The 23542-nt window shown below is 40.1% G+C and overlaps 1 protein-coding gene across 2 annotated transcripts in view; it reads left to right on the plus strand.

Moving 5' to 3' along the window:
- PKNOX2 (PBX/knotted 1 homeobox 2) overlaps nucleotides 1-23040 on the plus strand; it is a 275457-nt gene extending 252417 nt beyond the window's left edge. For both annotated transcript variants that reach the window (XM_063311480.1, XM_063311478.1), the window contains 4 exons: nucleotides 2603-2722; nucleotides 16440-16516; nucleotides 18690-18868; nucleotides 19834-23040. In XM_063311480.1, coding sequence (XP_063167550.1) covers nucleotides 2603-2722; nucleotides 16440-16516; nucleotides 18690-18868; nucleotides 19834-20078 — 621 coding nt within the window. In that variant the 3' untranslated portion in view covers nucleotides 20079-23040. The remainder of the gene's footprint in view (nucleotides 1-2602; nucleotides 2723-16439; nucleotides 16517-18689; nucleotides 18869-19833) is intronic.
- Nucleotides 23041-23542: the final 502 nt, after the last annotated feature.

A 23542-nucleotide genomic window follows, 5' to 3' on the forward strand; every position in this document is an offset into this window, starting at 1 on the left:
GATGGAGCCCTGGACAAGCACTCTTAATGTCATTTTTGTATTGCCTGGGTAATTTATTCAGCCCCGGCCTTGCTATACATCGCAAGCGGCACCTGAGGGAATCATTTATACCTGACACAGGGCTGCCATCCTGATGTTTAATTCATTCAGGAGAAATGTTTTTATGAAGAACTGGAAGGAAAAAAAAGTAGCTGTGTGTATGTGTGTTCTTAAAACTGGATGCTGAAATTTCTGATTTCCTGCAACCTCATTAAAACTTCTCCATTTCTGCCTCCCAAGATCATTCTTTGGTTTTTTTCCAGCTACTTTTTAAAAAGGTATTTCTTTGTTATCCTCTGGGTGTTGTCTGTCCATCCGGCCAGCCAACCAACTGAGAATTACATATTTTAAAAGGGCTTAATAAGACTGAAGGGTATTCTAAGGCAATATAATTGGAAGTAACTTTGAACTCAACGTGTGCTGGAAGCTGGAATTTGTTCATAACTGGGGGAGCGGGAGAGAAGCAGGTTCCCAGGACTTTACTGGGTAAATTATGAATGTATGCACAACATAGTTGCATTGAGCAAAGTGAGCAGCTGTTGCTGAGACGTGCATACACTTAAGCATCTACAAACTACTTCTCTGAGAAATGAATGTGTGGAGGATGAGAGAGTGATTTGCTGCAGTCATGGATTTCCCAAAGGAAAGACTGGTCTTCAATCCTCTTCTGTTGAGTTTGATACACTAATTCCATGTTTGCTGAAATGGGTTCTGATGCATAATATCAAATTGCTTCCTGTTCACTGCTCAGAATGATGTTGTGTGGCAGATGTGTGAACCTTACCAGGTAGACCAGACAGGAAACACAACCAGATAAGCTAATTCTACCTTATTGTAAAGCTACATTAACTAAATCTTGCAAGTCTGAAAGTACAAATCTCCTGCCATCTCCTTTACAGTCCGAGAAACTAGGGAAGGTCCCTTCTGAGCCTCTTTCTCCACCCATTATGCAGCTGCGGGCTATGCCCTCTCTTATCTGACCATTCCCTAGGCAGCATCTCTTCACTCTGTCTCCCAAGGTCTTTCCCGCATACCATTACAGATGGTTCCTCCTGGTACCAAATGCTTGAGAAAGTCCTGGTGTCCAGCCAGATTCTTCAAAATGCCCAGTTGGTTTAGCACAGGCTTTAGTTAGACTGTGGTCTACTTGCATCCCAGCCCACCTAACCATTACATTCCCCACCATGTCCACCAAGATGGCACCACTGAAATTCATCTGCAAACTGCTTCTTTTTAAATAGTGCCATGTTTTTAACTGTTCAGAAAAGTTTAAGGTAACATGGATGAACCAAACCTCTGTAAGGGTTAATTTGCCTATTTGGCCTTAGAATAACTCTCAGCCAGCCACTAATACTTTAAAAAGAGCCATTATCATTGGTTGTACTTTTTCCCCTGGAGGAGAAAGTTGCTCATGGCAAAGTGAGCATCACTTTTCCCTTCCTACTGATTTCCAGGCCATCCACCTCCCCATTGCATACCTATTTATGCAGGCCCCCAAAAGAGGAAATATATTCATCCAACAAGGAGCCAGCTGTGCATAACATTTACATTTGCAGACAGAAAAAGAGATGACTATGCAAATTTAGAATTCCTCTCATTTCAGTAGCACATGAATAGTGGGAAAGGTCTGTGTTCCTTACATTGAATAAAGACATGGCAGAGTAAAGGGCTCTAGATGCAAAAAACAGGATAGTGTCATTTACACACCATGCTGCCTGGCATAAAGGTAGTAAGTTGAGTGTGTTATGTAACAGTTGGGGAAGTTTGAAACCTGATCAAGTCACGCACAAGTTAATGCAGGGGCTGTGTCCAACTCAGAAGGAGTTAGACTTTCGAATGGGAGGAATTTGCATCTGGACCCTCTTCCCACAAAGACCTGGGCCAGATCCCACCTTAGTAGGTAACAAGGAACACAGTGGAGATGCCGGGCCCTTGGCTTCTCTATCCTCTAGCACTGATCCCAGGTTTTAGAGCTGAACCTTCCTAAACTTGGTTCAACTATCTACGTATTTATACATCAAGCTGAAGCATGGTTTATTTTAACAGTGGTTTATTGGGGAAGTTAAAATGGCCTGGGATCACATGACTTGTTAAGTCAAAACCAAACCAACCATCTGATGGGCTTAGTGCAACCGCTCAGAGTCCCTCCTTGCGGGGAGATGGGCGGGTAGTACAAATTTGAGACATACATACATACGTACATACATACATACATAAATATAAGAACCGAGGTATTGTCTTAATTCAAGAGTGCAAGTCCTTATCCATCCAGGTTTTGCAGATGAAAAAGAAATGTGAATGAGATGTCACTCTTTTCCAGTTCTGACTCCCTCTTGAAGAAAAGCATACTGTACTGCCTTTTTTTCCCTTTAATTTCAAATGAACATCCCTGTCCTCTTAAGTTTTGCTGTTTTTTCCAAACCACACTGTCTCAGGCCTCCTGGAAGCCACCGTGAAATGGGACTAACATTGTGAACTGTGTTGCCATGGTAACCCAAGCTCCCTTTTTTTTTTAACCTGCATTGTTGTTGAAGCTTTTCTTTCTCTTCTTCCTGCCCTGCAGGTTAACCTGGACCTGACGTCTCTTCTTGACAGTGAAGATAAAAAGTCAAAGAACAAACGAGGAGTCCTCCCGAAACATGCTACGAATATTATGCGCTCCTGGCTTTTTCAGCATCTTATGGTGAGCAAAATCAACACGTGTGTCTTAACCCCTTGAGGTCTTTTTCCATTTTGGAGAAGTCAACTTGGGGAGCGTATTCTGTCTATGTCTATGAGACGCTTTGCTTATCTTGTTCTGCTCCGTAATAAGTGCAATCTTCTTTATAATGGTTTGAAAAGATTGTGCTGGAAATGTGCAGCTCAGAATCTAATCCATGCTTTCAGGTATTCTTCCATTCCATGTATTTATTTTTTGCAATCTTTAAAAAAAAATCACTCTGGAAAACCAGCATTTGTTATCCATTCCAATTTTCCTCAATGTTTTGTCTAACTTACATTTATTTTATATAGCTGCCCCTTCTCTCCCCAGTAGCTTAACACGATTACTAAATTAATTTATTTTCTAGTGTCTCACACAATATTGAATTGCAAAATAATCAAACTTGCTGGATTTGCCCAACACACTAAGTGACCAAAACAAAAAGAAAACTCTGAAGTGGAATGCAAACCTAGCTTTCTATTCCTGGTAAATGCAGCCACCAAATTGTTCATTGACCTTGCTAAGCCTTAGTTGACCTTCACTGGCCAAATGCCCTATTCTGGAAACAGGTCTTTCTAAAACCCGACCTTTTTTTCCCTGCAGATTATTGAATACAGAATGATAAACACTAATAGATCCTGTTCTCTGCTCCCTGTCTGTGCAGCAGTGGAATTTGTTTGTGCAGACTGCACTGTGTTGCTGCTGTTAAAATCAGTGGTGGATTTCTTTTACAGCCTTAGTTTTAAGCATACATGCAGGACTCTTCGCCTTGTTGATTAGAGATCATCAGGTACAATCGGGCAGCAGGATGCACACTGTCCATAAAATAGCAGGGCAGCTGAAAGTTAAGTGTACACATATTTATTTTATTTTATTGATTTTATTGATTTTCTATCCCACCTTTATTACTTTTATAAGTAACTCAAGGCAGCGAACATACCTAATACTCCTTCCTCCTCCTGTTTTCCCCACAACAACAACCCTGTGAGGTGAGCTGGGCTGAGAGAGAGGTACTGGCCCAAGGTCACCCAGCTGGCTTTCATGCCTAAGGCGGGACTAGAACTCTCCTACCATGCCTGATTGGCTCTTGGGCTGAGAGAGAGTGACTGGCCCAAGGTTACCCAGCCGGCTTTCATGTCTAAGGCAGGACTAGAACTCTCCTACCATGCCTGATTGGCTCTTGGGCTGAGAGAGGGGGACTGGCCCAAGGTCACCCAGCCGGCTTTCATGTCTAAGGCAGGACTAGAACTCTCCTACCATGCCTGATTGGCTCTTGGGCTGAGAGAGCGGGACTGGCCCAAGGTCACCCAGCCGGCTTTCATGTCTAAGGCAGGACTAGAACTCTCCTACCATGCCTGATTGGCTCTTGGGCTGAGAGAGCGGGACTGGCCCAAGGTCACCCAGCCGGCTTTCATGTCTAAGGCAGGACTAGAACTCTCCTACCATGCCTGATTGGCTCTTGGGCTGAGAGAGCGGGACTGGCCCAAGGTCACCCAGCCGGCTTTCATGTCTAAGGCAGGACTAGAACTCTCCTACCATGCCTGATTGGCTCTTGGGCTGAGAGAGGGGGACTGGCCCAAGGTCACCCAGCCAGCTTTCACGCCTAAGGTGGGACTAGAACTCTCCGTCTCCCGATTTCTAGCCTGTTGCCTTCACCACTAGACCAAACTGGCATATTCTGACAACCAAAGTGGGACTGTCCAATGTTTTCATTCAGTGCCTCAAGAAATCCAGAACCTAAGGATCATTAGGTTCAACTTACTACCCAAAAACATGATTATAGCCAGGGCTACAAATTTTCCAAATTGTTCAGGAGAAGCCAAGTATTTCCCAAGTTCACTTCCTTGGATTTGTTCTCTCTTCTACATCAATGCAGGTTTTCTAGCAAAGGGTTTCTTCTCATTTTCAGCTGTTCTCGGCCAATCACGAACCATAAGCACTATATTGCCAAACAGAGTTCGGTATGTGACATTATCACCGAGGGCAAAGAAGGCCTACTGATAGTGAGGGTAATGTTTTCCAAATTGGTCTAGAAGGCTTCCAGTTACAACTTGTATGGGAGTAACAAGTTTGAAGCTCCTTTTGCCTGTTAAAGACTACAAGAATCTGACAACAGAGGGGAACATAGTGCAGATGCTTTTAAACCAACAAAATGTCTGAATATGACAGAGGTGATTTATTACACAGATGCACACAAATGACACAATAGTTAAGCACCAGAACTCAGAAGTCCCTGATTTATTGGAGTTCTCTGTAACAATGCATGTTGACAAGAAGGAACTTAAATCAACGTACCCAAGAAGTTACGTAGGGAAATACAGAATCACTTGTTGAGATGGGTGGCTATAGAAATCAAATAAATACATACATACATACATACATACACTGTTCAGAATTGTTCCCTTGTAGTGAGGCAAGTCAGCCAAGGAATACACAAATAAACCCCCAAACAACACAAGTTAGAATGGGTACAATTAGCCCCATTTGGAAGAGTCCAACATAGCCCTGCTCAGCCACTGCAGCTGCTCAGAGCTGTGATAAGAAGTCACACTGTACACACTGCACACAATTCCTCTCACCAGCAAAAATTTGAAACTCACCAGGGAAGGAAAAGTTTCAGGAAGTAAAAAGTTTCACAGAAACTTGCTTATAGGTTTTTTTTCAGCCTTATTACTGTTTTCCTTGAACTGCAGCCTGGCTTCCAGTGTTTTCAAATAGGATATTTTCCTGAGTTGATCTAATTAGAAAACATAAAGACACTATCAATCTGATCTAGCTACACAGTAGTTCCAATCAAAGCCAATTTGAAGTGGGAGCAAGAAGTTTTGCCCTTGCTCTGAATGAGCTTCCTAATGTCATCATAACATGGCCAATGCTTGCTTTTGGCCTACACTCTGAATTTTCTGTCATTATATCATGGTTCCCTTCTATCACTCATAACTTGCTTCTGTTGCCCAAATGGTTGCTTTTAAGTGTTTGAGCAACCCTGGTGCGGGGAGACCTGCCCCTAGCTGACTTACATACCTCTTTGGCATAAAGCTAGTAGTGCAGTTACCACTAGTAAACTCTGGATTTAATGGTCATATGGGTACTCATTTTAGATAATAATGTAAATTAATAATGCTTCAAAATGCATTAAGCCAGTGCTTTTGCATTTAAGGTCTTTCTTCCAGAGTAGGCCCTAGGCTTCTGCCCCAAAGTTTTGACCTGATAGCATCATTATGTGAAGCAATAAATACGTTGTTCATATTGTTCACTCCCCTGCTTGTTTGCTTCAACACAATATGCCTGTCCTAGTTGTTTCTGGGTCAGCCAGGCACAACTCAATCCCAAATGCTCTGCTTTTAGCTGATCCAAAAGTTAGGAAGAAAAAAAAATATCCCTAGCCTATTTTCATTCTTCATTACCAGTTCTCTGTATAGTATTAATGCAACAACATAGTTCTACATCCCACATCCAAACCCACAGTTTTCCAGAGTGAAATAACCAATCCTTTTTTTTTTTAATCAAAATCTTCAGATAGAAATTTACCCATATTTGGAAGTAACTTACACACTTATATTTAGGACTTCATCTGCCATCTAGTGCCCAAGACAGGGACATCTGTTGGGATACTTCTCAAAGAACTAAGTGACTAAAGCAGTGTTTCTCAACCTTGACAACTTTAAGACGTGTGGACTTCAACTCCCAGAATTCCCCAGCCAGGGGGAATTCTGGCTGGGGAATTCTGGGAGTTGAAGTCCACACATCTTAAAGTTGCCAAGGTTAAGCAACACTGGTCTAAAGAATCAAGCACCCACCCCTGTACATACCAAAAAACCACAGTGCAATCATATGAGAGTTTCTATGGACAGTGACCTTGTTGGAGAAGGTTAAAAAAAATTGAACTGATGGGTTAGACAGTGTTATTTGCAAATCAGCCTTCCTTCTGTTCACTTTCCAAAGGAGTAATAAAGATTCAGCATTACTTTCCCTTTTTAATCTTTATTTTCTGTAAGATTGTAGAATTTCTTTCTACAAGTCTATAGATTTTTCCTCCTCAGTTAGAAACATTAAGGCAATTAAGGACTGGGTGCCAGAATGCTGAGGTCAGACACTCACCTCTGTTTGGCACTCTAAACAGAGTTCATAAGATAAAAAGAAAATGTCTACACATATTACACAAATTAAGATAGCTCAAGCTAAAATAGAATATAAAATGTAAATGCTAAAATTCTAGAGAGTGCCTAAAATACTTAAAAGCTGAACTGCTAAATATGTAAAACAGTATAATATGAGATACCGAAATATTGAGTTACTAACGAAATGCCAAAATCCTGGATTAAGACTTTTTTAATTGGTATTATAGAAAATGCAGACCATAAAGCTATGCTTTTAGGTATAAAAATACCCAAAAATATCATTTCTAAAACAATTGGATCTTTGAGCAAGCTTATCAAGTGTGCCAGTGTGTTGCAATGTTACCACATCCCTCCCAACAATCCTTAGATAGAAACCTTGATGTTTTTGGTATAATACCATTGGTATATTTGATATACCAATTTGGTATAATACCTTTGGTATAATCGATATAATATTTTTACCGGTATATTAGCTTCAGTGAGTTTTCTCTAATTCTGCCTAAGATTGATCTTAAAGGTTAAATGTCTTCATTCTGCTTCCAAGTATTACCAAATTTTTCCTAAGCGCTCATTCCCATAAAAGTTTTTAAATCTCAGTTTGCAATCCAGAGATCTTTAATCAAACACTACAGATTTTTTTATACTGCCCTGTTAAAACTTTCCTCTGCTTCAAGAATTATTCTTTGAAAAGTCAGTGACAATGCAAAATAATGTTTCCTTTCATCTTCATCTTTAAGAAATGGTAGGACTTGTATATGTTATACTCAATTTAGACCTAAAATCTGGTTTAGGAATCATCCCTCCATTTAAAAAAAGTTCTATTGGTCTACACAGATCTCTAAGTTTGCTAGAAAACACTGAGATCCTGTAAGGGGCATTAATACAGCACTAGGTTTTGGTGCCAGTTTCACTAGATTTCAGTTGTGCTGGAAAGAAATTGGTAGATTCTCTTCATGCCAATTTAAATCTTTTCTCTTGTTAAAGAAGCTCGCATCCAGGTCTTGACTATATAAATGTGATTCTTCAAACTGTTATCTGTTGCCTTCTAATCATACAAGTTCAGTTCATCCACTGATATAAATTGGCATCAAGAAAGATCCATTAAGTTGCTTAGATGAAGCTCTATGTTGGGATGGGATGAAGAACAAGCCTTCATACTGTCCTATTTATAAGCTTTCAGATGATACCCAGCTATTCACTGAATAGCAAGGTGTCATCTGGAAGTAAACTAGAAATAAAACACAAAACTCTATGAGACTTCAGTTGGATGCAGCAAGAAGTTTCCTCTTTCTGCATTTTGAAATGTTTAAAGGAAATCTTGATGTGGAGATGCCTTAAACAATGCAATGCTTCTACCAGAAACTGGATATGAAATAGGGTACTTCTTATATTGTTTCATGTCTCTATGTACATACTTTCTGCAAAATCCAGATAAAGTGAACTGTTGGCAGGCATAAACTTGTATGTATTCTACATATAAGGCAGTCAATAGCTATCCTTTTCCCAAACTGCCCCCAAATCACATGAGTTCACCAAATCTTTTAAGATGTTAACACCTATACCCTAATTCCTAACCCTATACCTGTCAACCTTACCGTTACCGTACCAGATTTGGGCCATAAATATTATGATTTACTTTTAATGGGATGGCAGCATTGTTTGGAGTGCCAGCAGATGCAGCTAACATGATTTTATGTTGGACTTGCCCTAACTACCACCATCTACCTCACGGATTTCTGGCAAAAAAACACACACATCTAGGACACTGCCCTGCAGGCTGCATTTTTGCATCTAACCATTCATACTGTAACAGTTTGGCTCTAACAGCAAAAGAATTTAAAGGCATTTGGCAGATTTTCCAAAGCACTCTTTTGCACAGCAATTAATACAGATTTATGCAATTAGCACTGTTTGAAGGAGACTCTGGGGCATTCTAGGTTTCCTGTCCCAATTATCCCTGAAGCTGCAGGGGAAAATAGATAGTTATGGCATAGTTATTAATCTAAATTAAAACTTGTTACTCTAAATATTTTTCACAATTGAGGAGGTTGTGAATGTGTTCATTTAGCCATCAATTCAATGGCCTACTTTTCAAAGCATGGAAATATCCCTCTCCCTTTTCTGTGGACCATCTCCTGTAGTAATTCAGCTGCAAAATGGCCCGAACTATTTCAGGAAATCTACATATCATGACTGTCTAACTAATATTGTTCTTACAATGCTACTGTTAGTAAATTATGGCATTTGAACATAGAGTTGGCTTCTGGGTGAATCTGGATATTGAAATAGGGTTCTTCTTAAATTCTTATATGTCTCTACGTACATACATTCTGCAAAATGCAGAGGGGAAGGACTGCTGGCATGCATAAACTCGTATGTATTCTACACATCTGGCAGTCAATAGATGGAAATTGTAAATAAAGCTACCCGTGTTCTTTTCTCTCTGCAGTATGATTATAAAGGGCTTGGCTCAAAGATACATTTAAAATTTATTTATGTATTTATTTAGAAAATGTATATGGCTGCCCAGCTTATATGTGATCATCCTAGGCAGCAGAAATGGGTGAAAAGGGTTCAGTTAACTGCTAAAATCATATTAATGAAGGCAGTAGCATCCTGAGTTAGTCCTGTGGTAGAAGATTTGAAAGAGGGAGAAAATGCAATCTGGGTCTTCTGATTGTTCTGATCAAGGACAGCCAGCTTTTCACAACCAGGTATCCTCGTCTTTAAGCCCCCAGATCCCCAGCCAATAGGGCCTTGGTTACTCCAGGATAATTAAAAGAAATAGAGGAAACACTGTGCCTGAAACAGACATTGGGCTGATGGAAATGATGATATTGTTTCCTTCAGTGTTGCTTCCTGAACTTCAACAGATTTCTGAAAATGGTGAGATGAGGGAAGTAAGTCACTGTCCCCCTTTTTCTGCCTCTTTTACCTCTCCAGGTACCATTTCTTGAAGTTCTTTCCTCCCATCCTTGCTCTGTGTTTTGAAGTCAGCCAGGATATTGATAAGACTAGGAGAAGCCAGGGAAGAGAAGATTCATTTATTCTCTTTCTGCATCCTAATGAACCCCCCCCCCATTTTTTGTTCACTGAAGTCAGTGGCCCAGTAAGTGGAGTGTTTGGAAAGAGAAACCCCCAAATATTCAAGTATTTTTACTCTTTTATTCATTTGACTGAAAACTATTCAATCTAGTTTCAGGTCGGTCGCAATTAGTGCATTTGAATAGTGCGAAATTTGGTTCAGTGTGGTTTACAAATCGATACTAGGTTGCATTTAATGTGAGCCAAAATTCAGTTAGTTCGAGGCTAGTGTGCACACAGTTGAGGCTAGCACATGCACAGTTACCATTGGGGATTTAGACGCGAATTGTCATTTGTGCAAAATGGAGAAAAGGAAGGCTCCGTTTGAGGAAAGCTCAAAAAAGAAAAGGCTCATTTTGAAGAACTACAGCAGAATACAGGAGAGAGCAGGTATGCTTTGGGTGTGGGTTCATCCTCTTTTATACGGTATTTCATTAATAAACATAAAAAGTGTGTTTAAAAACTAAAAAAAAATGCCTATTTCCATCGAGCTGGAACCAATTACCCTATTTTCCATAGAAATATCACTTTGCATAGTGCAAATTTGAATAGTGCAACCATTTTATGGGATTCATTGAGGCCTACCTGTATTTCAAAAACTAACCTATCTTTTGGATGGGACCACCCTCCATGTGTGGGCCCCACTATCAAGTCCACTGCCAAGAACACTGGGCTTAACAGATCTTCCTATCATGAGTTCCACAGTCTTGGTGCCATCACTGCATATGTCTTTCCTTGTCAAGAAGAGCTGATTTAAAGAACAACTGAATTGCAAAAGCTGGGAAAGTTGATAAAGATAAAAATGGTCCTTAAGCTAACCAGGTCTCTCGTTCATAAGTTTCAAACATCAAATCCAGAACTTTGTACTAAAAGCAGAAAAAAATTGCTGGCAGTTACCCTCAGGAGTGCAGTGGAAGGAACATATTCCTCATCAGTTAGTAGAGGACCAAAAACATCCTTGGAAATCACCCAAATGCCCTCTGCAAACCAGCTGACGGACAGTGGCTCCAATACTCATTCTCCTCTTCCCTCCCAGATTTCATTTTCTATTATGTATACAGGGATTATGTACGTTTTTTTTTTTAAAAGTACAACGGTGTTCAATAATAATAACAGCAACAATAGAGGTACTCCCTTAAGATCTGTGTACTGTGAGTTGAGTATCTTGCTCCTGCTAACACACTAGAGATTGCATTTTCCATCATCTGAAGTGCCTTTGAGGACAGGCCTACACAAAGGGCAGTGCATTAGTCCAGTGTTACCAAGACATGAGTAACTGAGCCCAAGTCTGTTTCTCCAGTTAAGGAAATCTAGCTGGAAAAATGACACCTGAACATACACTGTATTTATGTTATCATCTCACTTATTGAGTATAAAATAACTCAAACCATTTTAAGAAACTTTTAAAATTAAATTATAAGGAACTGTTAGTGGACTTTTTTGCTGTTTCTTGAATTCTCCAGTTCTCAGATTACAGACCCTGAATTTACTACAGTAGCTTGACTTCATTCTCTGCCATGACTTAAAATGATCTTCTTTCCCTACTCCACCTAAAGTAGAAATAACCATCAGACAAGCATCTTGAGGAAGCAAAACTCCTCCAGGATCATTTGCTGTAGATTTTAGCTTAGAAGTTATTATTTCTCATGGGGATGTTAAATCAGGACAACTTTAATTACATGAGAGTCTTTTTATAAGTTTGCATTGCAGTGGTTGGTTATTGGCCACTGATGATATCTAAGTAAAAAAAGAGGTGTATGCAAAGCCAGAATGGGACTTCTTGGGAGGGGAAAACAGAGAGAACTTTTTACCTCTCCTCTCAGGACCTTTGTCCCAGTGAGCACTATCATCACAGAAGGCAATGCTACACAGTACAATAATTGCATAGGTTTGTTGGATCAAAGCTTGAATACAGATCTCCCTTTAATACATCTCTCAGTTCGAACACAACTAATTAGAGCAGTGTTTCTCAACCTTGGCAACTCTAAGATGTGTGGATTTAAATTCCCAGAATTTCCAAGTCATCATGCTGCCTTGGGAATTCTGGGAGTTGAAGTCCACACAGCTATCAGGAAGGTTGAGAAACACTGAATTAGAGGTACATATATACAGAGACAAGGAGATGACCTTGGAGAAGAAAGCCAGAGGTCATTAAGGAAATACCAGGTGCAGAAGAAACGTGTTAAGTCCAGAGAGGTGAGGGAGTGTTACCAAGAGACTTAGACCTGCCTCCCCGCCAACTCCCTGGGGCATAAGAAGATGGGAAGAGAAGGAAAGACATGGGCAGACCTGCATGATTCCGTTTTTATAGCCTATTTCAATAAAATATAGTTCTAGTCATCCCCACCTTATACGGTTGAAAGAGAATATAAATATGTCATCATGCCAAATATTGGAAAACTTTATATGGAATATGTCTGCTTATGCAGTACTTTAAAAAAAAAACAGTACACAAGTGTACAATCTTTTGATAATGAGGACCACACTTAATATTGGGGGAAAGGCAAGAGCAACCATGGGTGCAAAACAGCAAAATTATTTCAGATATATATAGGAGGTATTTGGGGGGGCATAGAAAAGCAGTTTGTTTTTAATTGGTTTGAACCTATTTTTATACTTGCATGGCCTCCATATGGTAGGAAGTCATACCTTAATTTTTGGCAGAGCATCAGCAGTATTCAGCAGCATGATTGGAGGGGGTCACCAGAGTCACAGAAAAGGGCTCATAAAAATAGCATGACTATGTGGTTAAAGTGTCAGAGAAGGACCTTGAAACATTTCAGTGCAAATTGACATTTATCCTTGAGTCTTTGGATCAGATACAGCCACACTAGGTGATTATGAAACTAAAATAAAATTGGTATCAGCTGGCTAGGCAAGAAACTACAAGGATTGACTTCCAAAGATATCGAAGCTTGGATAAGTGAATGTATTGCAGCAAAGTAAATGAAGCTATTAGAAAAGAATTCAAGTGACTGCTGTGCTTTCATATGCAAGCCCTATTTATAGTGATCAGATTCTTGTATCCTTTTCACCACCCACACTATGTGCTGTAACAAGCTAGAAGCTATTCTCTTTGAGATACAAGAGATGGTTTCCACCTGCCTCTTACTTTGGTAATGAACTGATCTGGTATCAGGTTGTTTGCTTGCAATCTTATGGCAGCTTGTTCTTTCAGCTGGACAGGTTTAAAAATGCAAATAATATAAATGGAATTTAAAAGGTATGCTGTCTAATAGAGGCAGATGGCTCCAGTCCATGAAATTCTGTGATTCTGAGAAATTCTGTGATTTAGGAACCTAATTGTTCTAAACCAAAACTTGAATTAGGTATGTTTGTTTCAATATTTTATGTTTCAGAAGTTTGAATGGTAGTGAAGTATTAAAAAAACACTCTACTTGACATGTCATAAATTTATGTCATCTAGTGCTTGACATGTCATAAATTTATGTCATCTAGTGCTTAGCAACTCTCTGCTGTGAACTGCAAAATAATGTTTTATGGGCCATGGTTCAAAGTTACACAAAGTCTTCCCTATAATAGCAAGAACAGCATTTGGCAGTTGTAAGCATAGAATTTCTAGAAGTTTCAAAGCACTTCACAGGGATTCTTTCAGAAATCCGGGCAACAGCACTTTAATCATGTCTAAAATATTATCCAAATTGCACATAATGGTCTGAAATTCAGAGATAAGTAGAGTGCCAACATTATTCAGGGTAAATGGGACATCTCTCTCTCTTTCTCTTTTTCTCTTACTCTCTGTCAGGAAGCAGTTATTAACTTCTTGATCACTTGGTCAATCTCTAGATAGAGCTAGATAAATAGGTACGCCTAGACCTATTCTAAGTAGGCAATAGTTACCTTCTGAGCCTGCCCAATCCATCTCCTCTAAGTAGTTGTAAATAGGTTCACGAAATCAGATGGGCAATCAACTACCTCTCTTCCCTAAACATTTTGTCTACATCCTTAAGCTGCATCAACTGAAGTGGATCCCACACAGGTGCCTTCTTGGGAACTAGCTCTGTGATGAAAATGTATTGCATATATTTTTCAACCCTTCTCATTCAATCTGATGGGAAATAAATTGGGTTTGAATGTTCTTTCATTGGAGGAGAAATTTTCAGTGAAATCCTAATGAAATGGTACACGATTCTTGCACTTATTTTTCTTACAGCTTGAATGAGATGTATCTCACCTTCCATTGCACAATCATCTTTCCCGTATTCTAGAGTCTCCCTGGCTTGGATTAAATCCAAAGGGAAGATATCATGAGGAATTTTTTTCACAGGATATTTTCAGATTAGGAGTTGGAGACAGTCAAGGAGATTGTAGCATTACTAAGTAAAGTCCTAAAGACAACCAAAAGACATTCAGATGAAGTTTTAAAGCATCCTTATTCTTTTAAATGCCATTTCACAGGGAAAGAATTTGGGAGAAAGGATTTGAAGGCCTGATTTAAGCAAACGTCTCCTAATCCGGGGCTCAGAAGTTTCTATTACAGCTCTGATATTGCTTCTCTACTTTGCTGTCTCACCCTTACATTATAAACTATTTTTCCCTGAACTTTTTCAGACAATCTTCCTGGTATTGATGTATTAAGTCCATTGACTTCTGTTGACCGAGTCAGTCTGATAACAGTTGACCTTCATTCCATTGCTCCTAGTGAGCAAATTCCCCAGTTCCTCAGGAATAATGAAGAGCACAGGACGAAAATAGCAAAGGGAGGAACAAGAATGGGAGTGACATACGGTCATCTTCCATTAGAAACTGTGATATTCCTCATGCAACTTCATGTTGTGCGCCAGTTACGCCCCTTCCTGGAGCGAGAGGCCCTCGAACAGTCACTCATGCCCTGGTTATCTCCCATATAGACTACCACAATGTGCTCTACATGGGGCTACCCTTGAAGAGTATCTGGAAGCTACAGCTGGTGCAAAATGCAGCCACGCAGGCGATCTTGGGTATCCCAAGATCAGCACATGTCACCCCTTTGCTCCGCGGGCCGCATTGGTTGGCAGTCTGCTTCCAGGTCCAATTCAAGGTGTTGGTTATCACCTTTAAAGCCCTACATGGCACGGGTCCAGGTTACCTAAGGGACCATCTCCTCCCCATCAACCCATCCCTCCCGGTCATGCAGAGAGGGCATGCTATGGACCCCGTCTGTAAGAGAATTCCATTTGGCGGGGTCCAGGAGGTGGGCCTTCTCTGCAATAGCCCCTGCCCTTTGGAATATCCTTCCCCCGGAAGTGAGATTGGCTCCCTCCCTCCTGGACTTGAGGAAACAGCTAAAGACCTGGTTCTGTTATCATGCCAGGGGCGGGAGAGAGAGCAGTCATTCCTGGAGATGGTTAGTTTCTTAGAAGGACCCTGCTCTGCTTGCAAATCACAGAGAACTTCCAGCCATTTGGGGGTTTTATCATATTTATTTTATTATGTATTATAGTATTTTACAATTTTATATTTTTCTTATTTATGTTTTATTGTAAACCGCTAAGAGTCCCTTTTGGGAGAAGGGCGATGATAAATTTGATTAATAAATAAATTAATTAATAAATATCTAGTTGGCTCCAAGGACAACCTAATGCTGTATTAGATGAACCACTGTTTGGATTCAGAACATTCAGGAGGCCTCATATTTTCACTTTTGAATGGGTAGGATGTTTGGTGACCCCTGAAACCATCGGAAGGGGGTGTACAAGTCTTTATGAGCCAGAGTAGAACCTGGACAAAAGCTACCTTTGATTTAATCTCATTTACATGTAAGCTTAATTAAAATGGTTAAATAAAGCTCATATGATTCCTTGCCATTTATTTAGTAATTTCCACCTACAGTCAAACTGAAAATAACCATCTGCCAACACCTCTCTAAGGGGCTCTAAGCACTATGTGCAGCCGTGGGATCTCGTGTTTGGTATATATGTATTTAAAAGTTTTAGAAAGAACATAAAAACTTACACAAACTAATACAGAATAAAGAAAGCAAAGAAAGAAAAAGAGAAAGAGAAAGAGAAGAAAAAAGTGCAGAAAGAAAAAATAAAAAGAAATAGAAAGAAGAAGCTTCCAATTTCCTTCGCAGGAAACATAAGTACGATTACAAAGGTATCTCTTGCTTTATGATTACAAAAAAAAAAAAGCTCACTTTTTTCTATTATCCAATTTTTTCTGTTCGTCAAAACCACAAGTCATAAGTACATTTTTTTCTGTTTCGTGCAAAAACTCTGCAGGGGGTTTCCAATCAGCCATAAATTTAAATATTGTCTTTTCTCTAATCAAGGAAGTCAGTTTAGCCATCTCTGCAATTTCCATCATCTTCACCAACCATTCCTCCATTGTGGGTAGTGTCGAACTTTTCCACTTCTGAGCGTGTAATAATCTCATCACCATTGTCATATATAAGGACCAAGTTCCATGGCTTTTGAAGTCTTCCACCCATATGATATAATGGGACAAAACCAATCACATGTGGTGTAATCGTGATCTTTTGCTTTCTCCAGCACCCATATCCAACAGAGGATGAGAAGAGACAAATAGCAGCACAGACAAATCTCACACTGTTGCAAGTCAACAACTGGTGAGTAAAGGCCATTTTTTTCCTCAACTGCAATAATCAAGTGGAAAAGTTTGTTTGCTGCCCAAAGAGAGAGTTGCCTTCCTTATTAGCTGGATCACTTATGTAGCACCAAAAGTATGGATTAGTAGAACAATTACATATGCTTAGTTAATTGTGTGTAGATCTATAAATCGTGCCTATCATTAAAGTAGAACTTCAGAATAGTTCATCCTAGATCCATCTGCTGACCAGAACGGACTGTTGATGGGAAGTTCTAAGGTTTCTGAGCTCTCCCATCTAGGTTTCTTTCTCTTCAAACTGGACTTGAAGTAGACTTCTTTTCCATTAAGAAAGGTCCCTCTGTGGAGTCAGACGAATGGCCACTTGTTTTCTTGCAGTGCCTTGGAAATGATGTCATATCACATTGCTTTAAAACATTCTGGATAATCCTTTTTCTTTCAAAGTTTGCATTCCCTCAGAGGGGACCTGCTTAAAAGGCCATGAATTGTGGAACTAAGGCATTAGGTGGTGCCAGAAGCCAACTGGATGGGGACATCCATTTTCTTACTGACATTTCCTCTTTTTTTCCCTTTCTGACATCCTCTTATCCCCTTCCCAGGCTACTGGGAAAGAACTGAGCTCCCTAGAGGCCTCAACAAATATTTCAATGTAATTTACCTATTAGGCCCAGAGGCTTCATGCGATACCTTCAAAGATGGTCCATGAAGTACAGCTATTGAAAAACTTCCGTCTTCACTCTGGCTTTTGTTATAAACAGATTTAAAAGTGAGAAGGAAAAACTCAGCACCCCCAGTTACGTCAATAAGATGAAGTGCCATGCCTCTTAGTAAAAAAAAAAAAAAACTCAAAAAATATTGGCTCCCATTTTCACAGGAGGATCCATGTTTATGATCAGAACTCAAAGACGTGATAAATTCCAGATCCTACCACACGGTGGCAAGTCCAGTCAGGGTAAAATCTATATATAATCAGAAAAATTGCCTGTGAGATTCCAGCCCCTGTGTGTGGGTTTGGCAATCAAAAGTAACCAAACTTGTTGTCATTTCTACCTGAACAAAAATTCATTTGAAAAGCAGGTCGAAATCATTTGAGGAATCAGTACTGAATATTTTAAGCCTTTGAAAGACCCTTGTGTGAAGCTGATTTTTAAATGACAGTCTTCCAATCTTTATAGTAATAGTGGGATTTATTTGTGGGTGAACATGCATAGGCTTGTATGGTAAAGTTTCTTTTTTTACATTATTGTAAATGTTTTCTTTGTATTGGGCTTAAATTTGTGGCATCTGTTGGCTTATGCTGGTATTTGTGGAACATTGGCAAGACAGATTTGTTTTCTTCTGAGGAGGAAAAATCAACTCTTTGTGGCCTGCTAATTCTTTACATTCCAGATCTGCATTAATTCAATAGCACCCTCTACTGGTTACTTATAATGAGCAAAGAGCAGCATTGAAAATAGATGTATTTTTGTAATTTATATTTATTTCCTGCCTTTCCTTAAGGAGCCCTAGACAATAACCAAAACGTAACAGTGCTGTCCACAGTTGGAGAAGATAGTACCATGTCAGAAAGCCTCTGGAGCAGTTGCCCGTCAAAGTAGATAGTGTTGAGATAGGTCAACAAATACCCTTACAGGTAGTCTTCATTTAGCGACCGCCTCACTTAGCAACCATTCACAATTACAAGAGTTATGAAAAAGCAACTTATGATCAGTCCTCACATTTACGACCTTCGCAGGTCTGTAAAGGAAAGGGAAGCTGAAGAAAGATCAAAAGCATAGTCACGGTTTCACTTAGCAACCACTTCGCTTAACAACCAAGTTGCTGGTCCCAATTGTGGTTGCTAAATGAGGACTACCTATATAAACAAGAATAGGAATAGTTTGATTTGGTACAAAAGCTGATAGGCAAAGCAGGAGCAAGGGAGGGTCCTTCCACAGGGCACAGAGTCAGACATTCTCCATGTGCTGCTGGGAAGAAGAGTCGGATGAAATTATCTTGAAATTTAATTTTGGGTTCAGTTAATATGGGTGGTTGTCTGTTTCTAACTCTAAGGATTAAATATAAGCTTGCAAGACTGGCTTTCTTGAACAATAGCCCTTGATGTATCGAATAGATCAAGAGAATAAAAAAATGCGACCATTAACCTTTTAATATGCCATCCTCTTTCTGGGAAGGTTTATCAATGCCCGGCGACGTATCTTGCAACCTATGCTTGATGCAAGCAATCCAGATCCGGCCCCCAAAGCCAAGAAAATCAAATCCCAGCATCGGCCAACACAGAGATTCTGGCCCAACTCCATTGCAGCTGGGGTTCTGCAGCAGCAGGGAGGCAACCCTGGGACTAATCCTGATGGTAAGAATCACTGGATCGATGCAACATTTAAGTGTCTTTGTACTGAGGTCACTACTCTATTCTCTGTCGGTTAGATGTGTTGAGTGTGTGACTCCAAAAGCCATGCCAGTGGGCAATTCTTAGCATGGCAACAAGCCTCCAACATATCTAGAAAGTGCCAGATTGGAGAACTCTGGAATAACCCAGCCCTGAACTGAACTTGGACCAGAATACCATTTAAATAGAGATCCAGTGGAACTCAATGGGGGAAAAATGATAGGTGAACATATTCAGTCCGCTGTCTAGTGACTAACTATTGATGGGCAGCTTAAACCCCTGGTTTTACCCTTCTTTAAACTGCAGCTGGATGGGAACTTTCCAAAAAGGTAATTACCTTTAAATAGAGAGTTGTCCTCTGTAAAGCATTCCATGTAACTATCCTGGAGAAGTGATTGGTCACATATGATAGAGTTTTAAATTATGCTGTGTGCTCCCTTGCAGCCCTCACTTTTACCCAGCTGGACTACCATTTTGTTAATCTTCTCAATAAGGACTCTCCAATCAGCTTCTAAGAATATTATTGCAGGATGGGAGATAATCAAATAGCACTTGAGTTTCTGGTTTTAGAACTTAACCAGATTTAGACCTGGATGGATGGGTGTATTTGACAAATTCATAGCTGCCTTTGCTGAAAAGCGCTCAACACTGTTTTTTTCTCTAGTTCTATCTTTGCAACAACTTCTTAATTATAGTACCTGGTAGTAGGCAGTAGAGTGTCTCTCTTATATTGGTGGAAGATGACTCTTTAGAGGGCAATAGATACTGTTTCCCTTTGTGCATTATTTATTTTACTATACTTGGAAAAAAAACAGTAAATCAACCCCACTGCATTTGGGGACCTCAGTGGGTTCCTGGATGTCTGCCCTGAAGTCTTACTTAGCATCATTCAAATGTCTATCATATCAGCTGTTCGCCTTTCCTTATAGGCTCCATCAACATGGACAACCTCCAAACCCTCTCCTCCGATAACGCCACTATTGCTATGCAGCAAGCCATGATGGCAGGTCATGATGACTCACTAGATGGGACGGAAGATGAGGAGGAGGATGAAGTAGAGGAGGAGGAGGAGGAGGAAGAGGAGGAGGAGGAAGAACTGGAAGAGGATGCTGAGGAACTCCAGACAACTAATGTTAGCGACCTTGGCTTAGAGCACAGTGACTCACTTGAATAGAGGATTATAGCCAATGGTGGAACAGTCACCAACTGGAAAACAGTTGAACCTGCTTGCAAAACTCATTGGCCTGAATTGTAGAGACTGCCTGAACTTTTGATGAACAAGCCCCACATCCCTTTAACAGTTTAATTCAGATTCAACAACAGTACCCTTTCCAAATGTCCTGCTTGATCTGCTTTCAGTTGCAGGAATGGATGTGGAAGCACGCTGAAAATCCTGTCAAGTGTGCAAGCTGGTTATTTAAGTGAAGGACACATGTTTACAAGGCACATATTGTGGCTAGTTTCTTCCCCGCCTTTGTTTTTGATAACAACAACAAAAGTGTTTTTAGAGTAAGCTGTTTTCTGTATGACTGAATGTTTTATGGATGTTCTGATGCAATGCCTTTTTTGTGACATGCAGTTCAAAGGCACGCCTGTTTTCATTTTCACTGCTTTTATGAAAGATTTACAGATGCAAAAGAAGATGAGACTGATGGTTTTTACAAACAAAAGAAAAAGAAAAACTAGACGAGAATGGGTTATAAAAATGTAGGTGGAGAAAAACCAAACATTTGCAAATTGGCAGAATTCAACAAAGGAGCACGGAGAGTTTAATGCCCTTTGCAAGGGGATGTCCTGTGGGGTTTGCAGATATGGAGTCCGTGTCTTCAGGACTCAGGTGAAACCCCAAACCGTACAAAAAGGGTCTGTGCTTTACAATTAATGTAAGAAATAGGTAATGCCCTGTGGTCTGAACCATATTAGATGGGAGTCATTTTTTGCCTTCTGAATGGAACGTTGCAACACTTTAATGTCCCAAGCTGATGCCTTGGTACAGCATGTGGTATTAACTAGCCAGAAAGAATGGCCCTGAGTATTTTAATTGTTTAGAGGCTCATCAATACAGAAGTCATACTTATGGCTTTATGCAATGGTTGAATACAAGCAGGTTCAGATTTCTAATATTTGCAGGCCCATTTGCAAAGCAGGAAGGGATCAGTGGCATAGAGAATTCCTGTATTTTCAGACAAGGAGGAACATTCTGGAGGTAAGCAGGACAGCTATCCAGGTGGGGTGCAGGAAATCATATTTTCACAATCTCATTTCCCAGGAATTCCTCTTGTCCCTTTATGTTGCTTTCCTGCCTTCTCCAGCCCACAAACTCTAAAATTAAAAAGCATACAAAATCAATATTCAGCTCGACATATTGCAGACATTTAGGAATGGAAGTTGTAATAATATTCCCCATTAGCGACCACTGCTAGTCTAGACCATAGGTTAAGCCTACAGGCAGAGGTTAATTTAAATCTCCATGTGGACATTATCACAGTACAGTGAGTTAATTGCCTATGGCAGTGAAAGCATGAAAAGTAAATAGGGGGTCCCCAACATTTGTCAGGCTGTGAGCCATTTGAAATTTTGAAATTATGGAAGGAACATACTTGCAGAAAAGCTACTGATGGGCAAGTTCCCCATAGACAGTGTGTCAGAAGACCTGTGATAGAGAAGGGACATAATCTTTTGCAAAACACTGATTTACCAGAATGCTATCTGCCACCCCCACCCCAAGGGAGATGGTGTCTACAATCCCCATTTACCTTTATTTTTGGAAGGCAGGCATCCTTCCAAACAAGACACTGAGTGGACGCTGCCCATCATGTGCTAAGAATGCTAAGAGGCCCACAAGCACTCTTAGAAATAAAATGTTGCTGGCGGCTGGCACTTCATTTTGCATAATGCCAGTTCATTTTTTTAAAAAAATGTAAAACAAGTCAGGTAGTATACTGAGCTTAACAGGCACCAAAGGGAGAATCATGGGATACTTTCCAGCTGGCTGCAGTTTTTTTTTTTAAGTGACTGTAGTATCAATCAGTATTGGGAACTGTTGACCCTGAGCCCTTCCCTCTGTGGAAATGTTTTCAAGCAAGTTCCACATGGCAGCTCTACCATAAACACTGGCCTTAAGAATGCTTGAGTGTATGTGTGTCTAATGCAGTTTTCTCCCTTTAAAAAGTCACAGGTTCAAGAAACAGATGTTTCCATGCAGATGGACAGTCCTAGAAATATCACTATTAAAGGCTCACCCAGTTGAGTGAAGAGAAATTATGCTTTCTGTCCACATCACCTCAAACCACAGGTGCTGCTATAAATATAACCAGCAAAGGAATCTGTGCATGGAGCTATTCCCCATTGCTTCTGCCACAAAAAGACAAGTTGTTGCTGCATTTTCTTCCAGGGAGGCATGGACAGTTGCCTACCAGAAAAATGATGCTTCTAATATTTCTGTGAGCATGTCACTGTTACAGTTGGAACATACATCAAGGGTATGGTTTCCTCTGATTGGTTAGACATGGGACCCCCTCAGATGATTGAGGTTTCCCCTTCCTTCTGCAACCATGAAGGCTTTGCATCTTGAGTAGCCTGGACACCATTATGACTTCTGGCAGATCTTTGTGTCACAGGATAAGGAAAGGTGAGAGAGATACAAGGGCCAACGTCTTAGTAAGGAATGAAGGCAGTGTGTGTGATGAATGTTCAGTATTTTCCAACTCAGCAGTTTAGGTGAAGCACTGTCTTAGGCAGACTGAAACCTCTCACTCCATCTTTCCTCCTCCAAATACCCCTCCAGAGAGTTTGTTGATTTTATTTTGTACATTGTGCTCAGGAAAATATCTCCAATGTACAAAAATGAATGGGAGGGAGGTATTTATCAACTTACGAGCTACAATCTGTGGGACTCTGGCTTAGGAAATACATAGTTAAATTTCCCTGACATGAATGTATTTTTCCCTCCAGGAGGTGGAAGGGAACCCTGACAATGTTTTCAACAGAGAAAGAAGGCACCAATAGTTTTATCTATAATCTGTGTTTTCCGAACAATCTGTTCCCCGTTTTCTGATGCTGTAATAAGTGGGGCAGAAAATTTTGCCCTTTAGGGTTTGTCTTCCTTGCTAGCCAAAAACAAAACAAAACAAAACCCACACACAGAGCTGAAAGCAATCTCCTTGTCCAATGATTCATACACTTTCCACAGTGCATCCTTCACACGAATCTTGAACTTCCAAGACAAAGATTTTGCCCATTTTCCTGTTCAACAAGTCAAGCGTCAGTTCTAAGAATTCCTTTCTCTTTGCTCACAAAGCACATTTACCATGTACTCCTTCTTTTGGCTCTTTAAAGAGTTGAGAGGTTTAAATCAATCACTTTACATTAAGGGTTGAATTGACAATAATTCCTTGGGAATGTATTGGAGTATCGGTGGGCATAAAACAAGCCCCTCGTTCCATTATGGATCCTGATATGGCATGAATGTAATATGTAATTTCATAGAAAATTCATTGTAATTTAGTATTAATTCATGTCCATTTATTATAAAGTGCTACCAGATGAGGTTTTCCAGCTGTATTTCCTTGCGTTTATTTACATGTTCTTCTTTAAAAGGTTTAGGAATAAAAAATAAGGAGAGCCCAAATCCACCAA

Source organism: Candoia aspera, chromosome 9 (genome assembly GCF_035149785.1).
Source record: "Candoia aspera isolate rCanAsp1 chromosome 9, rCanAsp1.hap2, whole genome shotgun sequence".
Lineage (NCBI taxonomy): Eukaryota > Metazoa > Chordata > Lepidosauria > Squamata > Boidae > Candoia > Candoia aspera.